The 24217-nt window shown below is 45.1% G+C and overlaps 1 protein-coding gene across 1 annotated transcript in view; it reads left to right on the top strand.

Moving 5' to 3' along the window:
• Ust (uronyl 2-sulfotransferase) overlaps positions 1-24217 on the top strand; it is a 268302-nt gene that overhangs the window by 169760 nt on the left and 74325 nt on the right. Inside the window, exon 5 of the mRNA XM_047558190.1 lies at positions 9785-9938. Coding sequence (XP_047414146.1) covers positions 9785-9938 — 154 coding nt within the window. The remainder of the gene's footprint in view (positions 1-9784; positions 9939-24217) is intronic.

Raw genomic sequence — 24217 nt, 5'->3', positions numbered from 1 at the left:
CTTTGGACTTCATTGGCTCCAGAGTGCTCATAGCAGCCTTTCAGTCTAGATTTTGAGTTTTCTGTTTGGTTTTTCTGGCCCTTGCATGCTTGACATTGGTGGGATATTTTAGAATTCTGTTTTTTTCTTCATTGACTGTGTCCTTCTGATAATAGTACAGATCATCACATTCAGGCTTTTTGACCTTATCGTGGTTAAATTGCTAACTACAAGTTCTGCGCATTCTCCTCTCTAGTGGTCTGCTGGTATACTGCCACTGTCCATTGCTTATGAGCAGGTGGCCCTTAGATTCCTGCTTTCTCTGCTGGCCCTGGCCTGTGTTGGTGTTGGTTGGCTATCAGATCCCTGGATTCAGGGACAGATCTGCTGGCCAGCCCAGGACCCCTGGACCTTACTGGGTAACCTCTAATGGCACATCTCTCATTTTAATGTGGGTAACCATATTCACAGGGGCACAGAGAGCTCTGGTGCACACTGCTCTGGCACAGTAGATGGTACCTGCTAGTTGGTTTTCACCTAAGGGCTTCTGTGAGTCCAACACCTCAGGAGCCTGGCTGTGGGGGAACCAGGGCTTTGCCCTGAACATTCCAGATGCTTTTCAACCCACAGAGCTGGGAGTAGGTTTTAGCCTTCAAAGAACTTCCTGCTGTGCAGCAGGCCCTGTGCCAATTAAGTGTAAAGAGAATGAGAAGCACGCTATTAAGCAGAACACGGCAGAGCAGAGGAGTTGCTGCCTCATCTTTAAAAGTGAGCTTCCCAGAACTAAGGTTTCCTGGGCCTACCTGTGGTGGTCCTCTCTGCCATATCCCACATGGAGAAGAAAAGGGTTAACTGCCAAGAGGAGGAATTTGGCAGTTTTTCTATCTGTTACCCAAAAAACGTATCTACTCAATGAACACACAAGAGCCAATACTTTTTTAATATGAGGGGAAGTGTGACAGGTCTGGCCATACCAGCTCTGACCTCTTACAACAACAACAACTCTCCTTTATAACATACAGGTAAAGGAGGCAAGGAGCGGGAGGAGCTTCTTCTGTGATGAACAGGATAGGGTGGAGTTAGGGAAGCCATCCTCTTGGGGGAAAATTCCAGAAGGAGACAGGGAACCACTCCCTTGCAGCACCACATGCTTCCCAGCAGTTCCCAGAAGCCAGGTCTCTGCATCCCGTGCTCAATCTAGTCTGATTCTACTAAATAAGGACGGCTTCCCAAACCCACCTGATTACTTGAGTTCCCTGGGATGGTGTGTAGGGCACCTGCAGATTATCCACAGTGACCCTATGGCCAGGAGCTGGGCAGCCTGGAGTGTGTTTTTCATGCATGAAGTGACTTGTTACTGGGTTGACCATTATATGCACCTGCCTCTTCCTTCCAGAAGGCCAAGAACACTTATTAGGCACAATGAGAGAACAAGGACTCGTTAACCCTTTCAGGCCTTGCTTTTATGACTTATAAGGAGAAGAGCATGCTTCTCTGCTTCTTGCTATTCTGGTGAGCTTCCTTCTGTATCACCTCTGACACCTTCGAACTTCATGCATTAACTCTTTTTGCTTTGAGGTCAAATCTTACAACCAAACAAATTGCAATAAAACATATTTTAATAATTTTCTCAGCACAGTGTGGATCTCTAATGAGAAGCCAAAGCTGATATCTTAATTGGATCAGCAGAGCACAGCCTGGTGGTCGTATTTTATCATGGCCTCTACCATCACATTTACCTATAAGAGTATAATCTTGGTTGCTTTAATTCTGAAAGAAAAATAAAGCTTTAATAAATGCCTTTTTTTTTTTTTCTTGCAGTGCTGGGGATTTGAACCCAGGGCCTTGTGCTTACAAGGCAAGCACTCTACCAACTGAGCTATCTCCCCAGCTCCCTGATAAATGCCTTTTATAAGACCACATCTGCAGAAAACAGTATAGACCTTGCTGACAGGATCTCTGGGTGTCAGAGCCTGCCTGCTCACTGCCTTTGATTTGGTCAAGTCATTCAACCTCTTGGTGGGAAGATGGGGGGATCCATTTTTCCATCTTTAAAAAAGGGACAATTCCTGCCCACCCTGTCTTGTATGGATACCCTAAGCATCTGAAGGAAAGCCCTTGAAGAGGAGAATATTGTATAAATTCAAAGTGGCACTTCAGAAGGCATTGCTGTGGAAGTCTCTGACTGAGCCCCACTTCCGCTGCAGATTGGTGGGCCCATAGTGCATCCACAACAGGAGCAACCATGAGGGCAGGGCAGGCTCCGTGTCCTCCTCCTCCTCCATTTTGCTCAGTTCAAGGCACATTGTTGGAGGACCCTCCATCTGTCCTCCATGCTACACTAGAAGTGGGGCTTCTGCCAGCAACACTAAAGGTTTCCTTTGCTTTTGGAAATCCTTCTGTTCTTCTTCCACTGAGGAAAAAGTGTGGAAGAGTGTGATGGACATAGTAAGAGAGGTCACAGTGGCTCCCCTAGGGCAGGTGGGAGGCAGCAGGCTCTGTCCCTGGAAGAGGGCCTGGGAAAGGAGCTTCCACTGGGGAGTGCAGACGAGTCAAGGGGAATGGTGTCCTCAGTACAGGGATGGGCATGAGGGAAAGCTGGACACAGGGAGGAGGAGCCGAAGGGAGCAGAAGTGCAGCCGGGAGCGGGGACACAACTGAACTAGGATGGCAGCCAGGGTCTGAAACCGAACAAGGCAGGGCCAGCCTGATGATGCCTCTGTGGGACCCACCTCCACCTCCCTCCTATGCACCCCACAGCCCTGGGCCGGGGCCCTGAGCTCAAGACTTCCATGAAAGTGGGTGGGATGATGAGGGCAGCTTGACCATGGGACAAGCTGATCACTCATGGAAACAGTTCCCTTTTCAAGGGAACGTCGTTATTGAAGGAAAGTTTCTTCCGTATACATGGCAAACTGTTGGCCATACAAAGAGCCCCAAAATATACAGTTGATGGGAAAAAACAACCAAGTTGGGTTGGTTGCTTAACATACTTTAAAAAAATGAGTTAAAGAGGCCTTTAACATACTTTAAAACATGAATTCTGAGGCCTAGAAATAATGAAACTTCTCCTCAGAAACCTGCTTACATGTGCTACAGACTGCTGGTTTCAGGATGTGAGGATGCTGGGAGAAGAAGTGAGACTGCAGCCTCGAGTTCTGTGAAAATTCCCATCTTCTGCGCATGGCTGACATGCGGCAGGCTGTGGAGCAGGCTGTAAGAGCAGGGTAGCCTTCCTCCCCAAACCTGCTTCCACACATTCCTGTTCTGCACTTTGGAAGGATATGGCGCTATTCCACAACTGATTGCCCCTATTTCTTTTTCTCCTTCAGGTATAACATTCTTACTTGAAACATTGACACTCAGGGTGATATAAAATGCCACCCCATGAGCTCTTGGTGACTCGACAGCTGATTTATTTCATTCACTCATCCGGGCTCCTTGCTCTCTTCCCTCTTTTTCCTCTCTGTTAGAAGAAACCATTCAGCCATAGGCAGTTTTACTAATCCATGGGAAACAATCGTATTAGACCAATCAGGTGTTTTTGTAGTTGCCTCTGAGAAGGACTCCTGCCAAAGGACATAGCAAGGCCAGCTCATCAGAGATTCCGGGTTTGGATTCGTGGGGTTTCCACCCAGCTGTTCTTTCACATGGTTTTTGATCTCTCTGGAAATTTGGGCCAAATCAATATTTTTCCTCTGGGCGACCAGGAGAATTGAGTCCAAACCACCTTTGCCTAGAAGATGCTAGAAGAGGTTGGGATGGTTAACACACACAACATATGTGTGTTTTTCTGGTTGTTGAAGTGACTTCAGGATACAGATTTTGAAAAACTTCAACTTTCCATCAGCAGCAGTATCCTGGTGTGTGTGACTTAAGTTCGTGTTCTGGAAAGACTCGCAGCAAACACAGTACAGTTTGTCTCTCCCAATTTGTTATTTGTTTTCTAATCTTTATTGGAGAGATGGAGCTCTCAGGTAATTCTTTTTCCAGTTCAGAATCCCTCTTACCCCTCAACTGGGTTCTTTCAGAAAAATGTCATGGAAGTCTCAACTCAGAGCCTGGTGCTATCAAAATAATCCAAGTGGCTTTAAGAGCCACCAGTATGGGAAACACCATGACCCTTAACTTTTTTCTGTCTCAGTCTTCTTTTCTCACCTATGATCTCATTCCCTTCCTTTGCTTCCATTCTTATTTTAGCCCCAATGCTGGTGCTAACTTATTAAACCAAAACATTTTAAAGTTAGTCAATCATCAGGAAGCAAGTGGGGTATGAGGAGCAAGAGGAGTCCTGTCCACTCTTTGTCTGCTCCCTTCACGTGAGTTCTTCATTACATCTGCTCAGTCACAAAGCCTACCTTCTCGGGGTGTTACTGAACAAAGCAAATGAGATCCTACATTTCCATAATTCAAGTTTGGTTTCCACATCTTATGTCTAAATGTTGACTATAATTTTTATTCTTGTGAGCAATTTGGTCTCTTTTGACTTGAGGCCCTTCAACTCTTTTGTATTAATAGTGACAGAAGCCTCAAACCTTGAAAAAATGAAAACCCAAGTAAAAATGGCTTTTCATGGTTATTTTATGCTGTCCTCACCTACGTAGATGGAGCCCAGGAGTCCAGTTTCAATATGAGAGTGTTTCCTCAGTTTACCCTATTTAAACAGCTGGACTCTCCTTCCTCAGCTCTGCTTCTCATTGTACAGTGAGCAGAGAGATCTCTGCAGCCACATGAGCCCAGCAGCTTTGGAGGCCCATCCAGGACAAGAATCACATCGATGTTCCCTCGACTTAGCTTATTTCTTTTATTTTTTTCTGTTTATTGTCAGCTGATTATTTCTTGCCTTGTCACCTCATCTTCCTCCTTAAGTAGGAACCCTAACTCCAGTGGCCCAACCACACCCCTTCACCCCCATTTGCCTCAGGTTTTCATAGAAAATGCTTCCCCTCCTCCCCTTAGGATGCTCCAGAGGCCAGAGTGCACCTGTCTCCTCTGCCCTTGTCTGGGGATGGGAGGTCCTATCCTGAGCACTCAGTACTCAGAGTCAGGGGATAGGGGCTGGCCTCCCACCATGCCTAACCCCAGCTGGCATTCAGTAACTGCCAGAGGCACTTACTGTGACTGGTGTTTTAGTCAGCTTTTTCATTGCTGCCACTAAAAGACCTGACCAGAACAACTGTAGAGGAGGAAGAGTTTATTTGACGGCTCATGGTTTCAGAGGTCTCAGTCCATAGATAACCAGCTCCATTCCTTGGGGCTGGAAATGAGGCAGACCATCATGGCGGAAGAGTGGCAAAGGGAAGCAGCTCACATGATAATCAGAAAGCAGAGAGAGACTCCACTCACCAGATACCAAATGTATCCCCCAAAGTCACTCCCCCAAGGACCTGCCTCCTCCAGCCACACCCTGCCTGCCCCCCTTCAGTTACCTCTCAGCTAATCCCATCACTGATTGTGTTGAGGCTCTCATAACCCAATCGGTTCTCCTCTGAACCTTCTTGCATTGCCTCACACATGAGCTTTTGGGGGACACCTCACATTCAAATCATAACAACTGGCTTCCAGCAAAGGGCTATTAAGCGACCATGTCTACCCTTCTCCCTCAGGCAGCCCTCGCCCAGTCCCCAATCTTGTCCTTCTCCATGGTGGCCTCTCTCCCCCTTCAAAGTGTCTTCCTCCCTCACTGACAAGGACCAACACCGTGGGCCTCTGGCTTGCTTTGCTTTTCATCGTGAACCACAGGTAGCAGCGCAAGGATAGTGTCTTCTTCTAAGCCAGAGGCTAAGACAGGTGTTCTTTGAGTGAATGGCCATTCCCAGGTGGGGGAAGGGGAGGGAGGGGGGGAGGGGTTTATCATTTAATGGGTACAGAGTTTGAGTTTGGGACAATGAAAAGCTCCGGAGAGGGATGGGGGTTTGGTGGCACAACAGCATGAATGTACTTAACGCCACTGAATTACGCACATGAACTTGGTGAAGATGGTGAATTTTGTGTTATATATATTTTATCACAATTTAGAAAAAGAAGATGTGCTTTCAGCACCTGTTGCTAGAAATGGAAAATTATACTGTAGAAGGAGGACAAAGCAGTCCTAATTTTTAATTTTTTAGAATAATCCTGGTTTGAAATCTTGGTTTAATATATGCATTATTTATTATTACAGGAAGAACACATTTAGTATTTTGGTGAAAGCACGCCTAAAATTCTTACTCAGGTGCTTTGTGAAAGAGGTGACTAGTATTGCTGCCAGGTAGATTGAGATGTTAAAAAAACAGAAGGCAACATTTAGAAATGCCCCCCTGCTATGAGAACCACGTGGTTATTATTCTTAACAGGTTATATCCTGCTTTCGATCTTCATCTTCTCATCAAAAATAGAAAGAAAAAAAAAGAAAAAGAAAAAGAATATATTCCATTTGCAGAGGTCAGAAGGGGACCCAGAGAGTGATTAGAGTTGATGAATATGACCTGGAACAAATGTCAAAGAAATTGTTGATACCTGCTATTTTAGGATGACTTGAGAGAACTTCAAATACACAGTGTAATGGTGGGGACCAAGGGACAACAGTGTGTTGCTAAGTGAAAAGTGAAACATGGCCTGATTCTTCTATTCTCTAGTATAGAGCATCTTGGAGCCTGCGATCGGCTCTTGTCTTCATGGAGTCCTAGAGCACAATAAAGAACAAGTTAGAACTGTAGACTACAAAATGAAGGGAAATAAGTTTTATGACAAAAACCAAAGGAATTTTTAAAATATATAAGCAAAAAACTAGAAGAATTAAAATTCAAGCCCCAAAGAAGCTTATCCTTTGTGTCAGATGACTCAGACAAAAGTTAAGTGTGCCTGAAAGGAAGATTAGGAGTGTCAGCTAGGTAGGACAAGGACTCTATAGTCCTCAGGTTGATCAATAGGATGGACTTCACAGGAGGCTGTAGAGTCTTCTCCCACGGGTTTTAAACATAAGGCAGGGTGTTGTGCTGCTGGGATGCTGGGGTCAAAGCATTCTCTCCTATAGAGTGGAGTCTCAAGTGAGCAGAAAGTCGTGAGGCCCAGAGACTTTATAACTGTGGGCAGGAATTCTGACCATAGTTAAGAGAATATTGAGAGAGGAGAAATCGATCCTGAAAGAGGATGGAATGTGTTTCCTCCTCAGGCACTAAGATACCTGGTGTACTCTGGCGATGTCATGGTGGTATTTTGGCCTTACATCGTTGACCTACCACTTGGATTTTTCCAGTTTGGGAGGAAACCCAAACTGTATGTACCAAAAGGACCAGGTTGACAGCTGGAAACCATCATTATTGTTGTTTTCTGGAAAGGGAGAGATATATATTAGACACATCTCTTCCATAGTTAGAAATGTATGTCTAGACAGAGACTATTATAGTATAGTTGACAGTGAATTTATAAGCTAATACTTTTGCTTTGGAAAACTGTTCTGGAAATATTTCATTGTGTTGCAGTGTATAAACAGGAGCAAATCATCTGTGCTCAGTAAGCTTGTCAGTCTCACACCCATGGCCTCATGGCAGAGGTCAGGCTGAGAACCATCTCCTACTGGGAAGCTGTGTGTTGATTGACATGATTAGGAAGTTTTGCTGATTAGCATTGGTAATTGTTCTTCTCACAAAGATAGAAGTACCACCGAAGTTCGTGAAATAAAGCATGATGCAATTTTCAAAGGGTCAAATTGGATTCATATTTGGTATGCAAGTTTCATCTTTGTAGTCCCTAACATTATTACTTTAAGTACTGTTTATCATAGATTTGAAACCCAGTTTAATTAAAAGAGGATGATAAATCCAGGATGTGCATGGCAGTTAGCTGGTGGTTGGCACAGCTAACCCCTTGACTGCAGTTAGTTATTCGTCCAGTGGCCTGAATGTCATCTGGAAACTGACGAGATTCATAATGGCAAGGCTAGCCTTCTCCTGAGCAGTATCTTTTCCTGCCTGGTAGAATTTGGGGAGTGCAGGATATTATGCACACATCCTGGTGCCTGAAAGTTCACTATTGGAGAGTTATTCCTTTGGATTCTTTTCTCTGAAGACCTTCTTCAAAAGTGCAAATAAAGCTTGGTGTGGTGGCACATGCCTATAATCTCAGTGACTTGGGAGGCTGAGGCAGGAGAATTGCAGGTTCGAAGCCAGCCTCAGCAATTTAGTGAGACTCTTGGCAACTTAGTGACACCCTGTCTCAAAATTTAAAAAAATAAAAAAGAACTGGTGATATGGTTCAGTGGTTAAGCACTCTTGGGTCCAATCCCCAGTACCAAATAAAAAAATAAAAGTGCAAATAAACTGGGCAAAACATCATATGAATTAATGCACAGAAAATCATAATGGCTTATTGTGTCTTCTGATGACAGAGTCCCCAATACTGCAGCAACGTAAGAACTGGGAAACACGTTCCCCCCGGGGCCTGCGCTTCTCAACCAGCCACCCTTTCTTGAACACTGGCGGGGGGGGGGGGGCACCCACTGTGTTCTCAGTAACATAGTTTCTGGCTGCAGGAGGCTCACAGTCTGAGGAGAGAGACAGGCATGGCCAACACAGCACAGCAGGAGGGCTCAGGGAGGGCCAGAGGAAGGAGGGATGGACGGCCCATTGGAGATCATTGCTGAAAACGTGGTGGTGATATCAACTGGAGATGTGGGAGCTGGGGGCTCCCTGCCTTTTTTCTCTGAGCTTTCTGTCCCTGACAGAATAGGAAGGCGTTCTTATCAGAAGATCATAGGATCACAGGGCCCCTAAGGAAGGCACCAGAGCATGAGCTTTGCTCAGGGCCAAGACTCCACAGGGTCACTGCTTCCAAGCAGTGAAAGAGAAAAGGGGAGTCCCTCAAGAAAATCCTGCAGGCCACTCACAAAGACTTGCAAAGTCTTGCTCTCAGACTGACTCCTAGTATAGTTGTCTAATTTTTGTGAATGGACTGAACATGGAACACCTAGATGTAAATCTCAGTTTTTTAAATTTTTATCAAAACCACTTTCATCACTGCAGGATAATTATATTGATTTTTGTTTCATTCTTGATATTCATCACATTATTAATTTTCTCAGCTCTGTAATTTTCTGTCCATGGTTTAAGAGCACAGATTCTGGAGCCTGATCACCTGACTTCATCCACTAATTATTCACCCTTTCCCTGCCTCAGTTTCCCCAGGCATAAATGGGGGATGTTATGGTTCCTACTCTGTGGAGGTGTTGGGGGGCTTCATGAGTCGATGTGTAAAGCGTTAGGAACAAGGTGGAGAGTGAGCGCTGGGTGAAGTCTGGCTGTTGTTAATCCCCACACTACAGAGCTCCTTGCCAGGGATGGTTTGGATTACAGGGTAGAAGTACCCTTTTACCCACCAAAGCAGCCAGCATTGACCAGTCCATTGAAATATTCGCTGAGGGGCACCTACGTGCTAGTAGGTCCTGTGCCAGCCACTGGGCATCCAAAGTTCAGTACAGCACTGCCCCCGTCCTTAGTGGCTGGGCCTGGAGAGAAGCCCAGATGATGATGTCGTCTGTACCTTGATGCTCGTTAGTAGCATGGCTTGTGTAGCACTATATTCTCAGACTGTCCTCCCAGCTTCTCGAAGGGCTGGATCAGGTGTCATCATCTCTGCTTCCTGCATGATAACAATACGCCTGTCAGCAAACACGCCTGTTCAGTGATGTGCTCATGGGCACCTTGGTCGACAGGGCAGTCACTAGATAGTAAGTTGACCAGAGGGCGAACCTTGTCCGCGTGGGCCTTTCCTTCCTGTGGAAGCGATGGGTTGTAACGAGCTCCCTGTTTGTGCATGTGTGCGTTAGGTTTGGAGGAGACCAGCCCGTCTACATCAACATCATTAGAGACCCCGTCAGCCGGTTTTTATCTAACTATTTTTTTCGTCGCTTTGGAGACTGGAGAGGGGAACAGAACCACATGATCCGCACCCCCAGCATGAGGCAGGAGGAGCGCTACCTGGTAAGTCCTGTTGCGTGTTGGAGGTGGTTCTCCGCTACCCTGAAGTGGCCAGTTCACGTGATTTCCTAATTTACTTTGCTCAGTTTGTCTTTAGTACAACGTAATAGATAATTCCTCGGAATTTCTGACCAGCACTGTCATGGTTAAGAGCAAACGTGATCGAGGGTCTCTTAGAGGGTTGCAGGTTTTTTTTTTTTTCCCTCATCCCTCATCTGTTCAGTTGCCATGGCAACCCCATAAGGGAAGTTTTTCAATGAGGACCCGAGATTCCAAAAATGACATAGGGTTTGCCCCAGTCTCTCCTCCCGTAAGTGGGACCATCATGACAGTTGTCATCTCTGACTTCAAGGTTCTTTCCGCCACAGTACCATAGAACATCCCGACACAGCAGTAATTGTATTTCTGGACCTCTTTTGGGATCCTCAGCTCCATAAGGGATGTTAGTCTTTACCCAGTAATTGTTACCAAGACAGAGGGCAGGGCTGTGCGTCCGTCTTCCAGCACTGGAATAAGAGGTACATTTCTCGTCTTGTGACTGTGTTGGCGAAAGTTCCCTGAGTAGCTGAAAGACCCACGTTTGGGAGACGAAAGTGCTAGTCTCTGTCTGGGAGGAGCTCCTGGGTTCCTCCAGACATCCTGGACTTACAGGCACAGGCAGGACAAGAAGAAAGCACTGAGGAATCAGTGTGAATGTCCCCCCTGCAGGAAGATACGTGGCACCTATCTCCTCTGCTGCCAGCTCTCCAGCATTAACATCAGCCGTGTAACTGAAGACCCATCGTTTCAGTCACTGTGCCAGCACGTGGCCCAAACTGCCATGTCCTCATTGAATTCTTCAAAACGTAATATGCTTGGGGTCTGGAAGCATCTTTGTGTATCACTTCGGTATCATTGTGATGTTGAGATTTGTGACTAGAACTGAGATCAGAGAAGTGAAGCGTCTCATCCAGAGCTGGAACCCTGGCAGTAGACCCACCTCAAAGCCTTTCACTTCCCATGCAGTACAGGTCAAATATCCCTAATCTGAAAATCCAGAAGGCTCCAAAATCGAAGCTCTTTGAGCCCCAACATACCACACCTGACCTTATGTGACAGGTCTCAGTCAAAATGTAGATTCACTAAAATATTTTATAAAAGGAATTTCACCCTGTTTACACAAGGTATGTATAAAACAAATGAATTTCATAATATGCAAATATTCCCAAATTCAAAAAAAAGTCTGAAATTCAAAACATTTCTGGTCCCAGACTTCTTATATAAGGATATAAATCTGTATTTGTTCAACTATAAGACTTCAATGAAATATTTTTGATGATATATTTTTAAATTGGCTTTTATCTGTTTTTGCTGTAGGTTTTAGTTTTTGTCTTATTTTGTTTTTTTAGTTTTTGATGTTGAAAGCCTTAATCTTTGTCTTTAAACCACATGTCAGAAAGACGGCTATATGTATTTTTTCAATAACAAGTGTGTATTCAGAGCATAGAACCACTAACTAGCAGAATAATGTCTTTTCAATATCTTTATTGTTTGTGTTGGATCTTGATTAACATACTTATATGTTCTTATGAAAACAGAGTACTTCCCATTTAACCAAAATAATATTTCAAAGTTCTGACTCAATCCTGATACTGAGAAGTTAGAACCAAATGAGAGCAGAAAGCACTGAGAAGCCAGAGAGATGGAAATGAGTCATGATTCTGTTCTTCCAATAGCAATGCATGAGTAGAAGGGAATGCTCTAGGTTCTTGTATCTGTCTAACTTTTTGCCATCCTGTAAATCATTCCATGTAATATAGTCTTCATACATTCACAAAATAAGCCATAATCATTAGAGAAATTACAAACTGAGAGAAAAAATTCACGTCTTTAAAGAGCTCATAAGGTGTTGAAAGTTGTAGTGCATGGTCTTCTGTTACTGTGGAGCTGGCCACCACCTTGGGGACGTGACTTGAGCCATGCCAGGGAATTGCCCATCGAGACTCGCCCTTCTCCAAGTGTGAGTGGAAGTGTCATGTCAGATGATCCCATCAGACTTTATTTGGCAAGACCCCTGCGGGGAAGTACTAAACTTCCCGAAATGATCAAACAGAAAGTTGGGGTTCTGGGATTGAGAAGAGAGACACTTGATTCCTTTATGATCTACCCTGGCCTGGCACCATTAGAAGGCTGTTTTCTTGGTTCAAAGGATAGTTTATGTGAAAGAGAACTTATTGCCGCCACCGGCCACCTCCTCCTCCTCCTCCTTCCTTCTTCCTTCCTCCTCCTCCTCCTTTTCCCCCTCACTTTCCTTCCTCCCTCCTCCTTCCTTCTTCTTCTTTTTTTAATAGCTAAAACTTTTTATTCCCTCTTCTTGGTCCCATTAGACCCTTGATTTAAAATAGCCCCTGCCATAGCCTGTCCTTGCCAAAACCTGGGTGTTCAGTTGTGTGATTCAAAGGAGGGGACTGTTTGTGTCTCTGTGGGGCTTAGGCAGCTGTGGGAGTCACTGTCCCCTCATCGAGGCCTTTTCTGAGTTGAGGACTGAGAAGTGCCAACCTGGCTGTGCAGGTCACCCTCTCAGGGGCTGTGCACAATCTAGGACCCTCCCTGCATGCTGCACACATTTGAGGTGCCGGTGCTGGCCTGAGTGGGCCCCCCGATTTACCACACTAGTCCAGGTCTCCATCCTCTGAAGCCTCTTGCTTATCCAGTTGCCAAAACCTGGCAGTGTGTTCCTGGCTCTGAGCCTTGCAGAGCTGCTTAGCATACAGCTGAGCTGGCCTGAGCTTGCTGGGGGAGGGGATGAATGGTTTTCCTGGTGGAAAGTAAAGGGATCTAGGCTAACTAAGGCCCCTGGAGATGAGGAGGACACTGTCACTTCACAGGTGCAGGAAGAAGCCTCAGGGGACACAGGTCAGGGCCCCGAAGTGGTAGAAGCCAGTCCTCCCCACTCCTCACTCGGACCCTACATTTCATTTCCTGCATGGTCAAGGGAAAAGAGGACACTGCCGAGCCCCACGCTTCATGAGCGCACTCATTTTATATAACATCATCTGCATCACTTTATAAAGACACTGCTGTTAAAACAATTTGTTTTCAAACACTCAAGCATCTTATAACTGTTCTCTGTATTTTCTGCAGACAACTAGGTTTTCCCAAGCTTTCTATTTTCTTTCCAAACCATTTCTTGTTGCATTTATCAGAAAATAATTTTTAAGTAAATTAATATGAATGTAGACACAGTTGACTGGCAGCACCATATTGAGGAAAGGCCGTGATCATGGGCTCATTTGTCTGGAGCCAGAGTCCCAGCCCTTGGGTACCAGGGGGCTACCCAGGCACCCTTGGACATGACCCAGCATGTGAGCCTCTTCCCTGGCTGGAGTACAGGCTGCCACACTCCCGGGACAGGGGAATACCTGGCACCCAGAACAGCTTTAATGAGGGAATGAAGGACTTTGAAGGAAAACCTACTGTTGGATTTGTAGGGAAGGCTTAGCCTCCCAGTCCTGCTGAACCACGTCCTGTTCAGTCTCTGAACTTCCATGAATACAAACTTCTCCTACTGTCCTTTTCGCTCTGCCACTTGAACATGTGGGACTCATGCTTGCTATTTGCCTAAAACCTGGCCTTAAAACTTTCAGGGTGAACTATTTTGCACAGATACCACTTTGCACTTTCAAACTCCAAAAAATTTCAGGTTGGGCTGCTCCCCAGCCATGACTGCCACCTCACCAGGCGATCCTCCACTTGAAGAGAAGGGAAAGATGGGAGAACATTTTCCCAGAGAGAAAACCGCCTCTGTGATGCTATTCATTCGACTTGGCTGTAACGCATGGAAAGTAATGCATGTTTCAAAGAGAAGATGCGTAATTTACAGCTTCTTAATTCATAAAGAATTCAGTGAATCATGTTGGCCCAGTTGAATTCTGGAGAAGCCTGAAAATTGGCCAGAGTCAGCAAAGGTTTTCAGAAAGCTATGCATTTTAATCTGTTTGAAAGTTTTGGACTCTGGACGTCCTTTAGCTCTGGAAATATACATGTGAAACACTGATGTGTGGAAATTTCCACTCTGTCCTGACCAGATGAGGCAGTTCTCTGAATGAAGCCTCAGGCTTTGCCTCCATTCCTAAAGTGTCACTTTTCTTAAAGAAAAGAAAAGGGGGGGGGGGATTTGGATTTTCTGCTTTTTAAGTGTTTCAGCAAATTTGTTTTCAGAGTCTTCGGAGGTAAGAAAGCAAAGTGCTTGATCTCCAACTGGTTTGAATTTGGTTTTGAACCAGGCTGGGATAGGGGCCTAAAACTCAGTGTTCTCACACTGTCTCAGCTGTCCTAGCCCCATGACCTGGCCAGGGATTTAGTCCCGTGGGTCTGACTTGCGTCACCCACATTATGGGACCACGTTCCTTTCCTCCTGTGTCACAGGATTGTTGGGGAATCACTTGTACACTGAAGGGCTTTGGAAGCTAAATTTTAGTATTGAAGCATTCATCCACCTGGCTCTGTCAATGACTCCCTATGACCTAAAAATGGTCCCTTTGCTCTTTGGTGGCAGCTCAGGAGGTGGCAGGCAGCATTCTATACGAAGGACCATTTTTTCTACAGTGATGGAGCTTCTTTGCTCAGGGAGCCAACAGGGGCTGCTGTTTTCACAGGCTCAGGACACCCAGGGCCATGCCCTGAGTCACCGTCAGGTCTATGGGTCTCAAATGACCTCTCAAGACCCCTTCCCCGGGAACAGCCTTCTAAGGAAACTGCTTCTCTCTGTGTTCCCAACAGCTGGAGATGCGTTTTGATCCTGGCCTGCTGGCAGACATTTGTCCCGTGTTTATTTACTTGGAGGTCGTGTAGGCACGGGGTTGTGGAGTCATCTAACCCACCCATCCTCCCCAAGTGAGGGGCAGGGAGTCCACTGGAACCTGATGCTGTACCATGAGGGTGGTAGCATCCAGAGGCACCGGGGACAAAGGAGCCCCCGCTTCAGAGACAGTCTCTGAAATCTGTTTGTCAAAGGTATTTTTAGAACCAAAGGCCATTTCTGGGGGGTTAGCATGATGAGCAGTATCCCTGGGGTCTCTGGGCAAGCAGAGGAAGATGGGCAGAGGAGGGAGAGGAAGGAGGAAGGTGGGAACGGGGAAGGGATTCTGGAGTAGAGGAGACAAGGAGAGCTACGGGCCAAAAGCTTTGTGAGAGGAGAAGAGAATGCCACCAGCCACCTGAGCTGCCACCAAAGAGCATCAGCTGTGTGTGCGGGGACAGGGGGTGTCACAGGCTAGCTTGCTTCCCCTCACATTAACACATCCATCCCTCATCATCCCCTGGGTAGCCTTAGCACCCAGAACCACCTCTCCTACAGGCCAGCAGCGTGGGCCCCAGAGGCCAAGGGGGCGAGACAGTCAAATCACAAATAAGGAGAATCAGTATTCTTTAGTCACTGGGGGAACAGAGGTCAGGGACCGGAGAATGTGAGAGCCATCGTGAGACTGTATACCATCGTGCAACCGAAGGATACAACTGCCAGCCAAGACCACCAAACGCCCGGCAGAGCCAGGCCTCAGAGGGAGAGTGTCAGCCACTCAGAGCTCCCCATATGGTGGGAAATGGCAAGCTCAGAATTGGAGTCGTCCCAGCAGCCAGGTAATACGGGTGTCCAGGCTGCTGGGCTTCCTGGCCTCCTTCAGCTGCTCACCAACCAACAACTGCCTCCTGTTGCTCTAGCTCACATTCAAGCTCTTCAGAGTGACTCTGATTTGTCCAGTTGACTGCGTTGTCCAGCTCCTCACAGGACGTGCTTGGCCACTGTGCCACTGAGCCACATCTCCTGCCTGTGTGGCCAGGGCAGTGGGTAGGACAGGATGCAGCCAACTGAATGTAAAGTGCTGCATCTGTTCCCCTTGCTGCTCTGCCAGCTGAACACACACCCAGGGCATCGACCAGCAGAGGTTTATGATCCTACAGTCTGTAGGTCAGGAATCCAGCATGGGCTTCGCTGGGCTAAAGTCTCGGTCTTGGCAGGGCCAGCTCCTTTCTAGAGGGTCCTTGCTTGCTCAGGGGGTTGACAGCACCCGTTTCCTGTGGTTGTAGGACTGAGATCCCACTTTCTTGCTGCCTGCCCTCAGCTGAAGGCCCTTCCTGTTTCTTAGAGGCCACTGATGTATCTTAGTCTGTGGCCACCTTCCGGTGTCTTCACAGCCACCATCAGCAGGTCAGGTCCCTCTCACACTTCAAATCTCTCCGTCTTCTTCCATTTCATTTCTCTAACCCAGAAGGGAAGCATCCTCCACTTTTAGAGACTTATCATTATATTGGCTCACCTAGAACATCCAGGATAACCTCCCCATCTTAAGGACTGTGACCTCAGTCACATCTACAGAGTCCCTTTTGCCATTTAAAGTAACATATGCACAATTTCCAGGCAGTAGGGCGCAGATGTCTTGAGGATCAGTTATTTCACCTAATGTGGCATCATCAAGGACTGCTTCCTTAGCTGGGGACTGAGGGGACTGTGAAAAGGCTGTGAGCATGACAGGTTTCCAGAATGTGGCCCGTCCCACCCACAGGAGGGCAGTCTACATTGGCCCTCCACTGTGCCAGACTGCCATGCAGTGGCCCCAAACCTTGGCTTTCCTGACCCTGCAAAACCAAGTGGCAAGTCATGCATAATGTCATACATCCTTCAATGACTATTCATCCGTCCACCCATCCATCCATCCACCGAGACCCCAGCCAGCACTCATTTGTTCAGTACTGACTTAATACTGTCCATGTGGTAGGCACTGTAGGAGCAGCTGCAGGTAAAACGTTGAGCAAACGTAGACGCAGTGTCTGTCCTCCTGGAGCTCACGGTCCTACCAAGGAGACAGGCACGAAATCCTAAACCATATAAATACACAAAGTAGCAACCGCGTCACATCCTGCCATGCAGATGAACACCTTCCAGGCATGGAATGGGGGCACTTGGCAAGTCTCAGGGTGATAGAAGCGATGACTGAACTTAAGGGAAAGAGAAGAGAAAAGAGCATCCAAACATGGGGAAGAGCACATGCAAAGGTTCTGTGGCAGGAGGCAACACGGTGACTGTGGGGAAGACCAGGAGGCTGGAGCAGGAGGAACTGAAGGAAGGAAAGAGCTTAGTTCAGTGATGTGGGTAGGTAGGGGTCAGCCCCCAGAGAGCCTCCCGGGCCCCGTCCAAGAACCCTGCCTGGGAAGGCACTAAAGCAAAGGAAGCATGTTCACATGAGATCCTGAAACTTGCATTTTGGGGGAGAAAAATCACTTTGGCTACAAGATACGAAGTGGAGAAGGGCTCCAAGTACATGTGGACAGACCTGTCAATCAGAGGAGAGAGTGACCACAGAGCAAGTATTCGCAGACCATCAACCACGTCCAGGGAGCAGCTTCAGGTGGGGTGGGTGACCTTGGAGAGCATCTACACAGAAGTGTCCAACTCAGCACTATCCTTGCAGTTGCTCTACCTGGTTAGCAACAGAAGCCCAGACTTGAAAAGCTCAAGTCCAGCAAGGAGAGAGGCGACAGCTCCCAGCTGCAACAGGAGTTGTCATTGGCTGGCACATGTTTAGTTAGCAAAGAGCGATGCAGACACTTAGCAACCTGACAAGTGAGGTGAGAGTGTAGGGATATCAGTGGGGAGTCTGTAGAGATAGGTGCAGGCATGTCAGGGGTAAGGCTCGGGGGACCTGAGGAGGGGACTGCCCCAGCTGAAGTGACACCCCAGAAAATGTGCAAAAGCCTGAGAACTGCAGGCTGCATTGGGTGACCTGCCCACTTGGCTGGAGCAGGGTTTTAGGGAGTGAGGAGCTCAGGGGTGAAGTATTTCTCCAGATGTCCCTGCAGGGAGAAAGTGGTTCTGCCCGTTTCTCTGACCTGCTTTCTCCATAGAAGGTCCCATCAGGACCATCAACCACAAGGGCTGCCAGAGCACACCAGGTGCATCCCACTGGCCACCTGTCAGCTGAGCTCATCTGCTCTGGGCCCTGCCCCTCACTGAGTCAGCGGAACCCGCTGCAGCTGTGCCTGGCCGCTGGGGATCAGTGCTGCACCCCTGCTGAGCCAGGTGGCTCCATTTACTAAGGTGGTGGCAGCAGCCTTGGCAGCTAAGGAGTCACCTGGGGGGCCTTACCCACCAAGATACCTCAGTCGCACTTGGGCAGGTTCTGGTTTAATTGGTCTAGGGTGCAGCCTGGCTTTGATATTAAAAAATCAGAAGTGCTGCCAAGGCGTCCCTAAAGCTGGGAACCACTGGGAAATTAACCACCCATCCATTCCTGGCTGGATGAGCTAGAACTGCTTTCACTGAAACACCCTCCAGTGTCTTAAAATCTTACCTTCTTATCCTCTGCCCATTTGGAAAACGCTGTATTTGCCTTCTCCTTAGAAAATGTTCTATTTGCTAGGCTTTTAATTGAAACCTGGGAATAAATGTCATTAAGGAGATTTCATGACGTACTGCAGTACCGGCTGTATTTGTGAATACCCTGTTAGGCCTACAGTCAGTCAAGCATTCTTTTAAAATCAAAGTGGAGACTATTTATTATTCTGCAAAGAGTATATTACACTGTGCATTTAAGTTCTCACTTTTGGAAGCTACACGTTAGACAACAAAACAGGGAGTGAGCACTTTGATGAATAAAGTATTTTAGCCTGTGGACATCCTTTTATTTAGGCTGACAAGGCACTTGGAATCCATTGCCATGTCTTCAGGGAGACTTGTGACATTCTTTTCTTTAAATGCAGGACAGTTCACACAAAGATATATAAATGCTAACTAAAATGATGTGGGTGAACAGACCTGTACTTTAAATATGGAAATGTTCTTTAAATGCAGTCAGGGAACTTGCTGTTCGATGAAGTAATGGGATGAAGTTCTACATAAACTGAAAAACTAATGACTCCATTTATTGGTGTTGAAATTTTGAAATCCATACGCTACACTTGTTTTACAGAAGTTGGCACACTGCTAGAGGTGTCCCCAATTTGCTCTGCCATTTGGAATACTGTCTCCTCTGCCTAACTGCTTTACCTACACAGTATAAACTCCCCAAAGGCTGAATGACCTCCAAACGTGTTCTTAAAAATATTTTGCAAAGTCTGAAGACAGAAAAAGTAAGTGTAAAACATCTAAGAGATTTATTGGAATCTCAGCTTGAATTCTAATTGCAAGTACTTATGAAAATGTCAATATTAACATGAAATAGCTGGCAGTTTTTCTAATAAATGTAAATTGAATTAGATAGTGTGTAATTGGAAAAATACTCGATTCGCTCAGGCTCTCTCAAAACAAGTCTCAGAATCTGTTAGCCGCAGCAGCCTTGCCCTCTAATGGCTGGAAACTGAAAGACAAGACTAAATACTGTTGACTGCAAGGAGCATAGAAACTAAGAAGGGATGGCCGGCCATTTGTCACCACATATGTCAAGGATCTCTGCAAAGGATGAGCACCATGTAGATGCTAGCATGAGTATATTATTATTGTTATTATTATTATTATTATTATCATTGTTATTATTGTTGGCAGTACTGGGGATCCAACGCAGGCCCTTGTGCATGACAGGCAAGCTCTCTACCACTGAGCCACACCCCCTCCCCCACCCAGCATGGCCCAAGGAAGGATAGAGAGCTGAGGACATGCCCAGTGCCTTGGAGCTTTGGTGTGATCTTCAACAGAAACAGGTATTACAGAAGCCTCATCTCCTGAAATGTGATTGAAAAGTCAAACTTGCCTTTCATATTAAAATATCTAAATGCCAAAGAAAGTTCCAGAATAAGTAACCAGGTCCAGAGATTGTGATAGTCCTGTTTCATAATTAATGAGACTTGCAAATCACAATTTAACAAACAATTTTTTTTCCCTTTTATGATTGACTGATGAGTGTCACAAATAGAATAGAAATGATACCAATAGATATGGTCTGGTAGGAATTTAATAGGAAGTTTGATTTTATCCCATCTGACATTTTTCATTTGTCTTTTAGGAAAGCAGCTGGGAATGAATGGTTCAGGTGGGGGTTCAGCTGGCTTTAGAATCAAACAAGCTGCTTTTTCTCTGACTCTAAACTCATGCACACATTCATAGTTGAATGAAAGAATTTTAGTCAAAGCCTATTCAGTCTCAAGACAAGCAGACCTTTTAAAAACCATCTGTGTAAGAAGCTCCAGTTGCCTGATAGATAAGCCACTGGTCCCCTAAAACTCAGCTCTGTGGTGCATTCACAAAATTGAAACATAATGGAATTGTATCAACATCCAGCTGAACATTTCTAGACTCATCTCCTTAGGTGTGACTTCTGTGGTAAGGTGGCTTCCCCTTCAATACCCCATACTGTAAAACACCCCCAGCTCTTAAAATTAGCACACCTCTTGGATAGGTCTTGTAGAAGAGCCATAAGATGTATAAAAGAGTTACCAAGTTCAACAAGAAAAGCGAAGAACTTTGATGATGATAAATCTCAGAAAAAATTGGTGGCATTCCATAACTCAGCACTATTAATAAAGACCCTGTGAGAATAAAAAATAAAATGACCAGAACCAAGGCAATAAGATTAGTCTCGACTTTGATTATTATTAATCTCTTTTTCTCTGGGTAATCATTTCTCAGTGTGGATTTGCATTTTCTTCTACTTACTCATATAATGCCTCCTAATCCTTCAAATTATTTCACGTCTGCATAAGCCTTATGTTTTTAACTAAAGTACAACTGATGATAAGGTATGATCCCCCTCTAGTCCCAGAACCCATCTCCACTTCCCGTTGAACACCCAGGAGCAGACGCAGGTATGTGTGGTGCACCCACGTGTGCAATTCGATGTATTTTGAGCAACTCTTATCGCCAGAGGGCATGGATTCCTATGTCCTGCCCCCTGTACTCCATTATCAGCAAGGGACACCCTCATCTGTTCAGACACCCAAACAAGAGGTGGTTCAGAGGCTGGGAAGTCTAAGTATGGTGGGTCATTTATCAGTGCAGCATCTTTTTGTGCTGCTTCAACTCAGGTGGAAAGTGGAAAGATAGGTAGGCAAGCAGGAAAGGGAAAAGATGACCAAATTCCCTCCCCCATGAGACTCCACCCCCAAACCTTTCATTAGGACCCGCCGCCCAGTGCTGCCAAGTGCAGATTCCAACACAAGCTTCAGAGGTGGCAAACCAAGTTCAAGCCACTGCAGCCACCTCCTCAGCCTGGAATCTCTGGAAGCCGAGCCTGAGGCCCATGGACAGTGATCCCAGGAAATAGGAACAGGTGCTGCAGAGAGATACCAGCAGCTTTAAGTTGGTTACCACCATGGACAAGTGAGGATAAGCCCACCAGGACTCTTGAGGGCAGAGTGGAATTTGCCTGAGGAAAGAAATAAGGGAGCATCAATCTACTGTTTCTGTCATTGGTTAAATTTGCCCTTGAAACATTAATTCCCATATGTCTGCACTCTATAAACCTCTGTTCTTCATGAATAACCTAGTCTTAGGTATTCTGAACTGTGCACCCATGAGGGCCAGGTGGGTCACATTGAGAATAGAAAGCAGGGACTCACCAAGCTGCCGAGGCTCAGAGCCCTCAGGTTGCTTCTCTGTGAAGCTTGTGGCTATGGCAATGGCTAAAAGAAAAGGTAACCAGGGGACATGAGGCCAGACATCAATGTCCAATCAGCCCCTAAGCCTGGAGCTGCTTCTCTCAGGTCAGCCCCTGCAGTGGCCATTGACAAAGCCTTCAGCATTTCTCACCTGGACTTCTGCAAAAGCCTGGGAGCCATCCCCTGACGCCAGTTCATCTCCTTACAAATAATTAACCCATTATTTGTGGTCGATGCATCTAGAGTGCAAATCTGATCCTGTCGTCCCCTGCAAAAACCTGTTCCATAAGTGTGATGTTAGCTGTCATCGTGATTTAATATTGTCATCATTATTCGATTAAAAAGCATCACAATCCTGTGCGAATCTAAAAATATTTCCATAAATTTTTGATTAGTAGAAAGTATCATATACCAATAGAGAAACTATCAGTTAGTAGAAAGTATCATATACCAATAGAGAAACTATTAATTAATAAAGAACACAAGAAAAATTGGAGAGTTAAAGATAAAGGTCTCCTTCTAACCCCACATACATCATAATAAGTACAAGATGGATTTAAAAGATAGAGGTAAAAAATCACAAACTGTGGAAGTAAAAATATAAATTCCCCAGGGACATGGCACACACACACACACACACACACACACACACACACAATTGAAGAAATCACAAAGGAAATGAAGTTTAGATTTGTCCCTATAAAAAGTAGCAGTTTTTTACATAGTTATAAATAATGCTAAAGGCAAATCAAATAGAGACAACAGTTACTACAATCATGACAGAGGGTTAATTCTTTAAGATATAAGAGCTTTTACAAAATCAGTATATAACAAAACTAAAACCCCAACTGAAAAGTGACAGATTCTAGAAAATCTAAAAATTGTTCAGCCTTACTCATAATTTTTTTAAAATTGCAAATTAAGGTAGTAAAGTACCTTGAACGTACCAAACTGACTGAGATTTTAAAAGTTATGAGTAGCAGTGTACTCCTAATGCTTAATGTCCACCCTGCTAGGGAGGAGAGATGATCTGTAGCATTTGCCAATTTCTGTGGTGTAAATACTCTTCCCCGCTGTGATGTCAAGCCACTAATGTGACGTGACAGAACACAGCAGTTAAGAGGTGTGCGTATCTTTTCTAAGCTATTATGGAACTGGCTGCTGTACATCTCTGACTTATACACTGTGCTGTTCAGGGTGCATCAAAAGGGACATGGCATCAGGATTCTGGGAGAGTGATCTATGTTGTACATTGTTCAATTCACCAGCCCCTTGCCTGCACAAAATCCTTAGATGTTTTTATCTTTGTTAGTCTAAGAAGTGAGAAATGATGCAGGATTTTAAGTTGCACCCCTGTCTTTAGCCATGAAGTTGACCATCTTCTCATCCATGTAAGGGGCATGTGAATGGTCTTTCCCTCATTCCTCATATCCTTGCCCATTCTCTTAACATTCAAATTTCTAGAAACTCTTTAGAAAATTTCAGGAATTAACCCATTATTTGTGATATGAATTACAAATATTTTTCCCCAAGTTTGTAATCTCTTTTCTTTGTGGTGTTTTTTTCAATAAGAAATTTTTTCTTTTCTTTGCCTTCAAATTTAGTGACATTTTTCTATAGTATAGCTTCTAAGTCTTATGTTATACTTGGGAGAATGTTTTGACTCTGAAACTATACAAAATATTCTCCATTTAATTTATGAGTTTTTTGCTGTTGTTATTATTCATGTTAAAAGAAAATCTTTAATCCATCTAAAATGTATACTACTATCAGGTGTAATGTCAATCCACTATCTTTCCTCCCCAGATTGTTAACAAATTATCCCAACATTTATAGAATAATTCATCTTTTATCCATGAATCTAGTGTCACTTTTTCCATATAATAAATATTTAGTTTTAGAGGGGTCTTTTCTGTTTTTTTCAGGGATTGAACTCGGGGGCACTCAACCACTGAGCCACATCCCCAACCCTATTTTATACTTTATGTAGAGACAGGGTCTCACTGAGTTGCTTAGTGCCTCACTTTTGCTGAGGCTGGCTTTGAACTCCTCTTGCCTCAGCCTCTGAAGCCACTGGGATTATAGGCGTGCGCCACCATGCCCAGCATTTTTCTGTTTTATTTGTTCCATTGGTCTGGATCTGAGGTGCAGGAGAACTCTGATCTATGTTGTGTTGGGGGTGGGGTCACATGGGCCAACTATTATGTAATTATACAAGATAAATTTGTTATGTAATATAAAATAACATAATTATATGATAAATATTAACTGTACAATATACCTTTGTTGTCTGGTGGGCTCCAGTCTCTCCTTCTTACTCTTTTCTGCCTTTCTTTTCATTTTTCCTCAGGAACTTTGAGCTCAGCTCGTTCAGCATAAGTTTTAAAGTTTGCTTCATTTGGATCTTGCACAATTCTTGTTTGGTTGATTCCTAAGTAATTTATCTTATTTGTTGATACCATTGTTCCATATGATTATTACTACTCTTAACTTCTGCATATTATTTTCAGCTCATCTCATTGAATTCTCTTACTGTTTATTGATAGATTTTCATGAGATTCTTTCCTGTTTAGCAGATAAAACTACATTCCTAGCTAACAGTGATAATTTCCTCTTTCTTTTCTCCATTTTTTTGTAACTGTCATCATCTTGCTTTGATCTAGGACAGTGCTAAATGTAATGGTGATAAGAACTGGTGTCTTACAGGAGTCAGAGGG

The sequence above is a fragment of the Sciurus carolinensis genome, chromosome 7 (assembly GCF_902686445.1).
Source record: "Sciurus carolinensis chromosome 7, mSciCar1.2, whole genome shotgun sequence".
Classification (NCBI taxonomy): Eukaryota; Metazoa; Chordata; class Mammalia; order Rodentia; family Sciuridae; genus Sciurus; species Sciurus carolinensis.
The sequence above is the reverse complement of the archived record's forward strand: the minus strand, read 5'-3'. Positions and strand labels throughout refer to the sequence as shown.